Consider the following 12226-nt stretch of genomic DNA (forward strand, 5'->3'; position numbering starts at 1 on the left):
AAAAAAAAAAATCCTTATTCAAAATGCAGTAAAATTCCATTTAATGACTACTACCCCTATTATGTCTAAGAACTCACCAGCACAAAAAACAACTTACCATACGATGAGCTGTTGAAGAGTTCAATGTTGATAAATACGTAGTCTCCTTTGGTCATTCCTTGTCGGTGTGCAGCCAGCAGGATGTTCCTGACGGTATCGCTGCTCGCACACATTATCACAACTGAGGGAGAAAAACAGGAAAAATAAAGTCAACAACAACAACAACAACAACATCATATGACACATCGCAAACAAAGTCAACCATGGATGTAGCAGAGCTGATATTTCTCATTCTAAAATTACAAAAGGTTTTGAAGGTTTTTCAAAGAGACCCCAATGCATTATAAGTTGTGATCAGGATTGTCAGGAGGAGTGTTGCTCGCAAATATTCGCAATGCAAATTTTATTCGCGAATATAGCACTATATATCCGTAATTACGAATATTCATATTTATTTATTTAATTTATTTCTTCACAGTACACATCACAGTGATCATCCCTCTCTGCTTCCAGCTTGTGTGGTGTAAAGAAGGCTCTAATACTACTGTGTGAGACTGGTGTGCGAATTTTCACATATGCGAAAATTTGCATATGCTAATTTTGGCATATGAAAATTTTCGCATGTGCAATAATTTAACGCGAATATTACGAATATGGGAATTTAGCGAATATATGACGAATATTCGTCCATATGTTCGCGAAATATCGCGAATTCGAATATGGCCTATGCCGCTCAACACTAGTCAGGAGTTAGTCAGGATTGTGCAAAATAAATAGTACTGTCAAAGTTCATTCAGGGATGCTGTGAAAACTAGGTGGCACTGCTATAGATCTAGGAATATAACCTCTACCCGCTGCACAAATTTTGTTACCTATCACAACCCCCCTCCTTCCCTCTCAGATCACTGTATATTTTACCATATAACTTCTATCTGCTGCAGGAGCTTTGCTATATAGTGATTGTACAGGATAAGCATGGCTGCTTTATTTTAGAAACAGCGCCACACCTGTCTATGGGTTCTGTCCGGTATTGCAGCTCAGTGCCATTGACGTGAACAAGGCTAAAATACAACATACAACCTAAGCACAGATATGGTGCCGTTTTTTTAAAGAAAGCCGGGATTAGTTTCTAATGCTGGGCATCCCCTTAAAGGGGTACTCCGCTGCTCAACTGTTCTGAACGCTGGAGCCGGGAGCTCATGACGTCATAGCCCCACACCCTCATGCCATCACGCCCCGCCCCCTCAATGCAAGTCTATGGGAGGGGGTGTGACAGTCGCCACGCCCCCTCCCATAGACTTGCATTGAGGGGGCGGGGCATGACAACATGAGGGCGGGGCTATGACATCACAAGCTCCCGGCGCCGGCTCCAGCGTTCGGAACTGTTTGTTCTAAACGCTGGGCAGTGGAGTACCCCTTTAAACAGGGGCAGCTCCCCTCTCCAAATGGTAGGTGGTTTCCCTGCCTTTTCTCCGCACCTTCTTGGTGTTCTCCCCAGCAGCCGCCTGGGATCTAGTATACTATACTATCAGCACTGATCTAGTAACCAGGACAATTCCTTTTAGTAATGAAGGCGGATCGGCAAAGGTCAAATCGGCAAAGGTCAAATGTGCCCGGGAATACATTTGTTCTGCAGTGGCCACTACTGGAAACAGGTGGTACTTCCATGCCAGTCTAGCAAATATATCAGAATAACTGATCATGTGACACACAGCTAACCAAGGACCGCCCACAAAGAGCTCTTCCTTGTTCTATTCTGGATAATTGAGAGTCCAGAGCAGAGGCCCCCTCTATGACATCCAATTTTTTTTATTGTGCATATGGGAAGGGATTGAGGCTTCAATGCCAAGGTAGACATACATGTTAAAGGGGTACTCCGGTGAAAACCTTTTTTTTTTTTAAATCAACTGGTGGAAGAAAGTTAAACATATTTGTAAATTACTTCTATTAAAAAATTGTAATCCTTCCTGTACTTATTAGCTGCTGAATACTACAGAGGAAATTCTTTTCTTTTTGGAATGCTCTCTGCTGACATTATAATAATAATTATTATTAATAATAATAATAATAATAATAATAATAATAATAATAATAATAATGCTTTATTTATTGTTGTCCTTAGTGGGATTTGAACCCAAGTCCCCAGCACTGCAAGGCAGTAGTGCTAACCACTGAGCCACCATGCTGCCCTTAGCATACATCTGCTATGCATGGTTGCTAAAATGGACAGGGATGTAAGCAGAGAGCACTGTGCTCGTGATGTCATCAGTGTTCCAAAAAGAAAGGAATTTCCTCTGTAGCATTCAGCAGCTAATAAGTACTGGAAGGATTAAGATTTTTTAATAGAAGAAGTAATTTACAAATATGTTTAACTTTCTGCCACCAGTTGATTTAAAAGAAAAAAGGTTTTCACCGGAGTACCCCTTTAAACATGTGTCAGCTGACCCTTTGTTTTTGGAGGCACCAGCCCACCATCTAATAGACAGGGGAGAGAAGGATCAAGCTTGCTGGTTTTAAAAGCCTCATCATTTTGTTCTAGGGCAGGTAAGCTGTGGCTAGAATAGCCTGGCAGTGGCAAGGGCAAGCATAACATGGTTGGCCATTTCAACGAAAGAAAGCAGCCATGTTGTTATAATCATGGGCAAATCCTTAAATGCTACATCTCCCCTGCAGGAAAAATAGTTTAGTCATCCATGGCCTCCCACAAAGCTAAATTAAGCAGCAACATCAGTTTCCAGAGTGCAACCGGCTAGGATGCCCTGCGTGCCAATGTGAGCTGACCCTTCTATACACATAGGAATGAAAGGATACCATTAGGGCAGACAAGATAATCCCTGAGCAATTACATTCCGGGGCACCAATCACAAGCAATTATCATAGCCCGGCAATACCGAGGCCGAGATTAGGGGAAATAATCAAAAAAGATTAGTGGAAATATGTCTGCGGGGCAGCAGCACCATGTACCTAAGACAGACATGACCGCACCGGAATATATGTGACTCCGGCTCCACATACGCCATTTAACTAAGGGTCATTTAACTAAAAGCATATGCGGCAAAATGATCTACAATTAATGGTGAGATTATTGTTATTACTGCAATACAACTTGTCACAGTAATGTAATACTAAATACCAGGTATGTTATGAGATAGATAGAGCAACAACGAAAGCACGGCAGCACTCCAAAAGTATAGGCGATAGGGGGTGGCTTTATTATCACCAAAAAATGTACAGAAAGATAGATATGTTATAGATAGATATGTGGTAGTGGGGTGTGATGAGGGCAGATGTTGTTACCCTAGGGGCAGATGGCATTAACCCCTTGTATTCCTGATGCCAGGGCGGGGTTTAGCCTATAACCACCTGAAGGTATACCGCTGGATCCTGGGCTTAGCACGGGGCAATAAAGACTCCGACGCCAAGTTACGGATAACAGTAGCTTTACTGAGGGTAGACAGATGGTAAAGTCTATAGAGTTCGGCCAGGGCCCAAAGGAGGTGACCAGTGACACAGAGACCTTAAGGGCTTGCTGGGACTTGTAGTAGGACTGGACAATTGAATGCAGACCGCGCTGACTTGACAGATGACAGGGACTGAATTGACTTGACTCAAAGCTGTGACTTTATCTTACTTGACTTGATGGTGGCTGCAGAACTGGACTGAGGTCTCCAACACTCTGGACACACACACTAGACAAGACTGCACTGGACCTCAGCAGGAAGAGAGAGAGCTAGCTCCACCCAGGGCTTATATGGGGGAGACTAGCAGGGAGCCCATAGGTCACTCTTGGGATCAACTGGTCACTTGTACCTCCTGGGTAACACATCACATGACATAACTCTTAAAGATACAACACATTTTATAATACAATACACTGCAGAACGTATGTACAGGGGGGAAACAGGAGCAAGGGGCCCTGGGGACACTGCAGGAGGCTGCCTGACAGGACAGAAAGAATACAGGGTAACATCTCCTGTTCTGGGCCACCACAGATAGACAGATAGGAGATAGACAGACAGAGCATGCTGTGATATCCCAGTACGGGATATGCTCCTACAGTCCGGTCAGGTTGAGTCCATGTACTTCGTCAGGGCTCACCTGCAGTGTTCCCCCATAATGGGGGAGATTTATCAAAACCTGTGCAAAGGAAAAGTTGCCCAGTTGCCCATAGCAACCAATCAGATCGCTTCTTTCATTTCTAACAAGGCCTCTGCATAATGAAAGAAGCGATCTGATTGGTTGCTATGGGCAACTGGGCAACTTTTCCTCTGGACGGGTTTTGATAAATCTCCCCCAATGTGTATAAGTTATATATTAAGGGTAAAGGACCTTTGATATGGTCACATGATTGTTAGTCACATGATAAGTGTTGTCACATGTTTGTTACCCAGAGAGCACCAGCTGACCCGCAGTTGGCCTATGGGCTCCTTGCTCAGCCCCCCTTTATAAGAGGGGGAGGTACGGTACTATAATCTCGCTCTTGTGTTTCACTTTCTGCTGAGGTCAAGTCCAGTCCAGAAGTCTCAGAGCAAGTGTCCAGCACATCTGGAGGCCTCAAGCCTAAATTACAGCCACAGATCTGTAAGTCAAGCCATCTTTGTCTGCTGTCACTATGTTCAGTCAACTCAAGTCAGTTATAGTCAGCGTGGCTGTGCTAGAGTCTGTCAAGTCCCTGCAAGCTGCGAGGTCCCTTGTGTTACTGGTCACCTCACTACCCTGTAAGGACTGTTAGACCTGTTCAACTTCAGTAAAGCTACCGTTAACCTTAACCTGGCCTTTGACTATTTACCCTTGCCTGACCTAGGAGTAACGGGATTACCTTTGGGTGGTTACATAGGCAAACCACACCCTGGCGTCACGAACACTAAGGGGTTAACACCATCTACCCCTGGGCAACACCATCTGCCCCCTATACCTCACATCGTACCCCCGTGGATCACCACAATGCTAATATTCTAGAACTGTAAAGCTGCCTGTTTATGTGGTGATATATCCCGGGATGTTCTAGTCTCAATATGGGCCACAGCAGAAGACAATATGGGAGATTTATCAAAACTTGTGCAGAGGAAAAGTTGACCAGTCGCCCATAGCAACCAATCAGATCGCTTCTTTAATGTTCCAGAGGCCTTTACAAAAATGAAAGAAGTGATCTGATTGGTTGTTATGGGCATCTAACTTTTCCTCTGTCCAGGTTTTGGTAAATCTCCCCCCCCATCATCCTCTGGAGTCCTCCCACCATTTCTTATGAGATGATAAGCGATTAGATGTTATTGCTGATCTGTCCTATGTGCACAATGACAGCAACAAGGATAAGGCTGGGTCCACACTACGTTTTCTCCCATACGGGAGCGCATACGGCAGGGGGGAGCTAAAAGCTCGCGCTCCCGTATGTGTCCGTATGCGCTCCCATATGTCATTCATTTCAATGAGCCGACCGGAGTGAAACGTTCGGTCCGGTCGGCTCATTTTTGCGCCGTATGCGCTTTTACAACCGGACCTAAAACCGTGGTTGACCACAGTTTTAGGTCCGGTTGTAAAAGCGCATACGGCGCAAAAATGAGCCGACCGGACCGAACGTTTCACTCCGGTCGGCTCATTGAAATGAATGACATACGGGAGCGCATACGGTCACATACGGGAGCGCGAGCTTTTAGCTCCCCCCTGCCGTATGCGCTCCCGTATGGGACAAAACGTAGTGTGGACCCAGCCTAACAATGTCATTATATAGGGGTGTGAACATGTTCTGTACCGATAGAAGGGGGCCCAGAACCTGCTCTTCTGACTAGGGTTGTCACCTGGCCACTATTTTTTATATTAAAAAAAAAAAAAAATACCGGCAATGCAATGGACGGTATTTATCCAACCAATCCTCCAACTCCCGGAATGATGCACCATAACCTATTCCAGTGTTTCCCAACCAGAGAGCCTCCAGCTGTTGCAAAACTACAACTCCCAGCATGCCCGGACAGCCGAAGGCTGTCCGGGCATGCTGGGAGTTGTAGTTTTGCAACAGCTGGAGGCACCCCTGGTTGGGAAACACTGGCCTATACTATATGGTCTAACATGCTGGGAGTTGTAGTTTTGCAACAGCTGGAGGAACCCCTGGTTGGGAAACACTGGCCTATACTATATGGTCTAATATGCTGGGAGTTGTAGTTTTGCAACAGCTGGAGGCACCCCTGGTTGGGAAACACAGGTCTATACTATATAGTCTAACATGCTGGGAGTTGTAGTTTTGCAACAGCTGGAGACACCCCTGGTTGGGAAACACTGACCTATACTATATACTACTCTATAGTCCATGCTGAGAGTTGTAGTTGTAGTTTTTATTTGGGGCAGCTGCTGAGCCACAGGCTGCATCAGGGCATGCTGGGAGTTTTACTTAGTAACTAACTGCAACTTCCGAATTTCATTTAAAAAAAGCGATCAAAAAGTCACATGAAAATCGGGGGTGCAAAAAATGAGCCATCATACAGGCCCGTATAAAGGAGAAAAAAAAAGGTTAAAAAGGGGTCAGAAAAGGACAAAATTTCCCACGCATACGTATATCCTATGATGTTAGGCATATATAATTATGCAAATATATACACATTATATATATATATATATATATATATATATATATATATATATATATATATATATATATATATATATATATATATATATATTTTTTTTTTTACAATTAAGGTGGCAACCCGACTTCTGATGTGTCTTATGAACCCCAGTTTGACACCAGCCCCCAGTCCTGGTCCTAGGTCAGGCTTTAGGGGCAGCTTACTGACACTTGTGAAGAAGACAATAGTGTTTTGTGCATATACGTCCTTTCTTCCCCTCCACATAATGGCCCTGATACAGCGCCCGGGCTCTTTCTAAGAGTTTGGGTTATCACGAAATCTAAACCTTCGCAGACCACTGAATGGTTTGGCTGTGGAGAACCTTCTTGTGTAGATCTCCGGGCTCCAGAATTCTTCCATCCCCAACTTCTGTTATTGTTCTGTGTGCCATGAAACACAGCTTGTTCCCGTGCTTGAAACCGAGCCATTGTTACAAGGACCTTACTCAATAAGGAGTTGTTGCTTCAGGCGACTAAGGAACTTTCTCATGAACGGGGTCACCGGAAGCGCAATTATGAAGGTTTTACGTACATTTGATCAATAGGGCGAATGCGTGGACCCATTGTCTGCTATCTAATCTAATAGCCAAGAAGCAGCGTTCAGACTTAACCCTGCCGCTTCGGCCACATACATTACAGTCATTATGGTCACATTGTATGGCAACTAAATCCAAACAATTACTCCTTTATTCTGCGCAGAAAAAAAAAAAAAAAAAGAAAGAAAGAAAATTCAAAAACGTTAAAAAAAAAATAAAAAAAAATTGCCATACAATCCATCTACAATAAAAAGACAAATTGCGCAATAAAAAGTTAATCTTCAAATTTGTCGCTTCTTAGTAAAGTCGATTATAAATGGCAGTAAAATCCAGGGGCTCGGATGAGATTCTGCAGTTCATTCCTTTTTTTTATTGGCGGAGAGAAGAATTTATTGTAAAAACATTTCTAGAAACAAATATTTTAAAGAGGGGAAGATTTGTGGAAGGTGCGGAGATGTAGCAGAGCTATTTAGGCGGCGTCACAATGTGTCTGTGTTTTGTATACGGCTGTGGGTAATCATTAGTAGTAAGGCCATGTACCTCTGCGGGGAGAATGGGGTGAATAGGTCAATACACCCCGAGGACTTCATGGAAAATAAAGGCGCGTCCTTTTAGCATCCAACAAATATGTTTGTTTTGTTTTGAGTTTTTACTGTATAGAAAATCATATCCTGCTGCACTGATCTCTGCTGGAGGTGTCATTGTGCACATACGTTATATATTTTACACTATGCTGACTGCAGCTCTGGGGTAAAATACAGGAAAAAACTAGGGATCAGAAAAGGAGAATGTAATGTACATACACAGTGACCCTACCAGCAGAATAGTAAGTGCACCTCTGGAGTATAATACAGGATATAACTCAGGATCAGTACAGGATAAGTAATGTAATGTATGTACACAGTGACCCTACCAGCAGAATAGTAAGTGCACCTCTGGAGTATAATACAGGATATAACTCAGGATCAGTACAGGATAAGTAATGTAATGTATGTACACAGTGACCTCACCAGCAGAATAGTAAGTGCAGCTCTGGAGTATAATACAGGATATAACGCAGGATCAGTACAGGATAGGTAATGTAATGTATGTACACAGTGACCCCACCAGCAGAATAGTGAGTACAGCTCTGGAGTATAATACAGGATATAACTCAGGATCAGTACACGATAAGTAATGTGTGTATACAGTGACCTCACCAGCAGAATAGTGAGTACAGCTCTGGAGTATAATACAGGATATAACTCAGGATCAGTACAGGATAAGTAATGTAATGTATGTACACAGTGACCTCACCAGCAGAATAGTGAGTACAGCTCTGGAGTATAATACAGGATATAACTCAGGATCAGTGCAGGATAAGTAATGTAATATATGTACACAGTGACCTCACCAGCAGAATAGTGAGTACAGCTCTGGAGTATAATACAGGATATAACTCAGGATCAGTACAGGATAAGTAATGTAATGTATGTACACAGTGACCTCACCAGCAGAATAGTAAGTGCAGCTCTGGAGCATAATACAAGATGTGACTCCGGTTCAGTAATAGGTTTATATGTAGATATGTAAATATACTTTTTGTAGAAGTAACCAGGTGAATTCTGCAGATGACATATACAAAGGAAAAACAGAGACCAGTTCCCATCTTAGACATTGTACAATCTTTCTTGCTGCAGGTAACAGGGACCCAACGTTGTCACAAACATACGATAACAATTACACGTGATTCATAAATCTGTAGATACGGCCAAAAAGTACAGGAACTTCCAGTTCTCTCCCCATTCACATGGAACGACATAAGCCTGCAGGGAGAGTCCATCCCCAGCGTCATACGCGCGTTTGTCATTGTTTTATAAAGGAACTTTTTATTGTGAATAAAATCCCTAAAATTAAAGGGTGTCTGTCCCCATGAAAAGTCAGGGTTACAATGAATCCTACTGCAGCGGCTGAGAAGCTACCTGAGCTCCCGTCCGGGGCACCACAATAGGGGCCGGGGCAATAAAGCTAATTATGTGGCCCCATGAATTTTTTTACATTAAAAGGACCACTCAGCCCCCATGTGACGTCACGCCCTACCCCCTCAATGCAAGTCTATGGGAGGGGGCGGGATGTCACACGGGGGCGGAGTCGTGACCTCACAATACTCTGGCCCTGTAGTCGTGAGGCTTCAGACTGAGCCTCCAGCGCTGTGTGCAGCATGAGAAATTGCGGTGGTCCCTAGCGGAGGGATAGGGGATAAGATGTCTTAGGGCCGGAGTACCCCTTTAAGTGAACTTTTAATATGAATAATATGTAATATATTATTCATATATTTTTTTTTATAATACACTTTATTAGGAGGAATCATTAGATTAATGCTGTTTTACTGAACTCCACCAACCTTTCATTCAGCTGCAAATGCAGTTGTGTGTCTCACTGTCTGCCTGTCTGCGCCTCACGCCTGCCTGTCTGCGCCTCACGCCTGCCTGTCTGCGCCTCACGCCTGCCTGTCTGCGCCTCACGCCTGCCTGTCTGCGCCTCACGCCTGCCTGTCTGCGCCTCACGCCTGCCTGTCTGCGCCTCACGCCTGCCTGTCTGCGCCTCACGCCTGCCTGTCTGCGCCTCACGCCTGCCTGTCTGCGCCTCACGCCTGCCTGTCTGCGCCTCACGCCTGCCTGTCTGCGCCTCACGCCTGCCTGTCTGCGCCTCACGCCTGCCTGTCTGCGCCTCACGCCTGCCTGTCTGCGCCTCACGCCTGCCTGTCTGCGCCTCACGCCTGCCTGTCTGCGTTTTTTTTTAAATCAACTGGTGCCAGAAAGTTAAACAGATTTGTAAATTACTTCTATATAAAAATCTTAATCCTTCCAGTACTTAGCTGCTGTTTACTACAGGGAAAGTTCTTTTCTTTTTGAATTTCTTTTCTGTCTGTCCACACTGCTCTCTGCTGACACCTCTGTCCATGTCAGGAACTGTCCAGAGCAGGAGAGGTTTGCTATGGGGATTTACTCCTGTTCTGGATAGTACCCGATACATATCAGCTGCTGTATGCTCCACAGGAAGTTGTGTAGTTCTTTCCAGTCTGACCACAGTGCTCTCTGCTGCCACCTCTGTCCATGTCAGGAGCTGTCCAGAGCAGGAAAGGTTTGCTGCTACACTGGACAGTTCCTGACATGGACAGAGGTGTCAGCAGCGAGCACCTTGGTCAGATTGGAAAGAACTACACAACTTCCTCTGTAGCATACAGCATCTGATAAGTACTGGAAGGATTAAGATTTTTGAATAGAAGTCATTTTTACAAATCTGTATAACTTTCTGGTACCAATTGATTTATCAAATTTTTTTTTTTGCTTTCTCCGAAATACCCCTTTAAATGCAGTTACTTTCTTGTTTTCAGCGGGCTTTAATGACGAATTCAGCTCTGCTACATCTTTACCAACTCCTAAGGCTAAATAACGTCTAAATGGGAATTATCACCTTGTTACGGTTTATGATAATTAGGGCCTGGTCAGCAGATTACCGTAACATGTTCCCGGGGATTAAAGCCTGCTTTGAAAGCTGTGTGAACGTGTCAGTGAGGGCCGCCTCTGTTCCCGGCCATGCTTGTTTATGCCAGTAACCTTTTTGCCACATGATAAGGTTACATTGAATATAAGGCTTTTTACAAGAAAAAAAAAAAAAGTTCTGTTTTACACAATGCATTACTTAGAAGTAGAGGACTACACAAGGACAGATTAGTGGGGATGTATTCCAAGTTAGTATATAGGATGGCTGGAAATTGTATACAGATACTGTAAGGCAGCTGGATTTCTCTCTATGGCAGTGTTTCCTAACCGGTGTGCCTCCAGCTGTTGCAAAACTACAACTCCTAGCATGCCCGGAAGCCTTTGAACCTCTCTATAATTTATTTATATTATATATTATATATATATATATATATATATATATATATATATATATATATATATATATACATACACATATACACATACACACATACACACATACACACACATACATATGCGGGATGAGTATTTAACTCAGGGAGAGTTCACCACTCCTGGTGTGACGGAGCTTTCAAGGGCCACTAGGCACTCCACAGGCATTCTGGGTAGGGGAATATGCAAATCAGCTCATTACATCACAATTTCAGGCTTTGTTCCCTGGTATCAGCTTAGCTCCAGTTACGGAATATAAAAAGCTAATCGGGATTAATGCCATGCCAGAACTCTCTCTACAGAAGGAAAGAGCACCCATCAGATGGGTGCTCTTTCCTTCTGGAGAGAGAGTTCTGGCATGGCATTAATCCCGATTAGCTTTCTATATTCCGTAACATTGAACTAAGCGGATACCAGGGAACATCGCCTGAAAAGGTGATGTAATGAGCTGATTTGCGCATAATATATATATATATATATATATATATATATATATATATATATATATATATATATATATATATATACATACATATACACACACACACACTGGGAGTTGTAGTTTTGCAACAGCTGGTGGCGCCCTGGTTGAAAAACACTGCTATATAGTGATGACAGGATTACAATTAAACACTGGGGGGGGGCTTGTAGGCCTATACCATTACACACTGGGGGGGGGGGGGGGTTGTATCCCTATACCAGTGGTCTTCAACCTGCAGACCTCCAGATGTTGCAAAACTGGCATGTTGGGAGTTGTAGTTTTGCAACATCTGGAGGTCCGCAGGTCGAAGACCACTGCCCTATACCATTACACGCTGGGGAGAGGGGCGCTTGTAGCCCTATACCATTACACACTGGGGGGGGGGGGGGGGGACTGCCTTTGTTTTTGTGTAGACTGCACCAGATTGGAAAAAAAAAGTGGCGCAACACACATTTTCAGAAAATGTAACCTTGTTTGCACCGTATGCGCCGATTTTTTTGGGGGGGTAATTGGGATATTGGCCTATTTCCAATATTTTTGGGGTGGGGTGATATTTTTAGTACTTTAGACTTACCCAATTTTCCTAAGTAAATGAAAGTGTTAAAAAAAATAAAATAAAAATCACCCCATTTTCCAT

The 12226-nt window shown here is 43.7% G+C and overlaps 1 protein-coding gene across 2 annotated transcripts in view; it reads right to left on the minus strand.

The window, feature by feature from the left end:
* Positions 1 to 12226, minus strand: part of NPR3 (natriuretic peptide receptor 3) — a 121862-nt gene that overhangs the window by 84284 nt on the left and 25352 nt on the right. For both annotated transcript variants that reach the window (XM_056545307.1, XM_056545299.1), the window contains exon 2: positions 98 to 220. In XM_056545307.1, coding sequence (XP_056401282.1) covers positions 98 to 220 — 123 coding nt within the window. The remainder of the gene's footprint in view (positions 1 to 97; positions 221 to 12226) is intronic.

This window comes from Hyla sarda, chromosome 1, assembly GCF_029499605.1.
Source record: "Hyla sarda isolate aHylSar1 chromosome 1, aHylSar1.hap1, whole genome shotgun sequence".
Lineage (NCBI taxonomy): Eukaryota > Metazoa > Chordata > Amphibia > Anura > Hylidae > Hyla > Hyla sarda.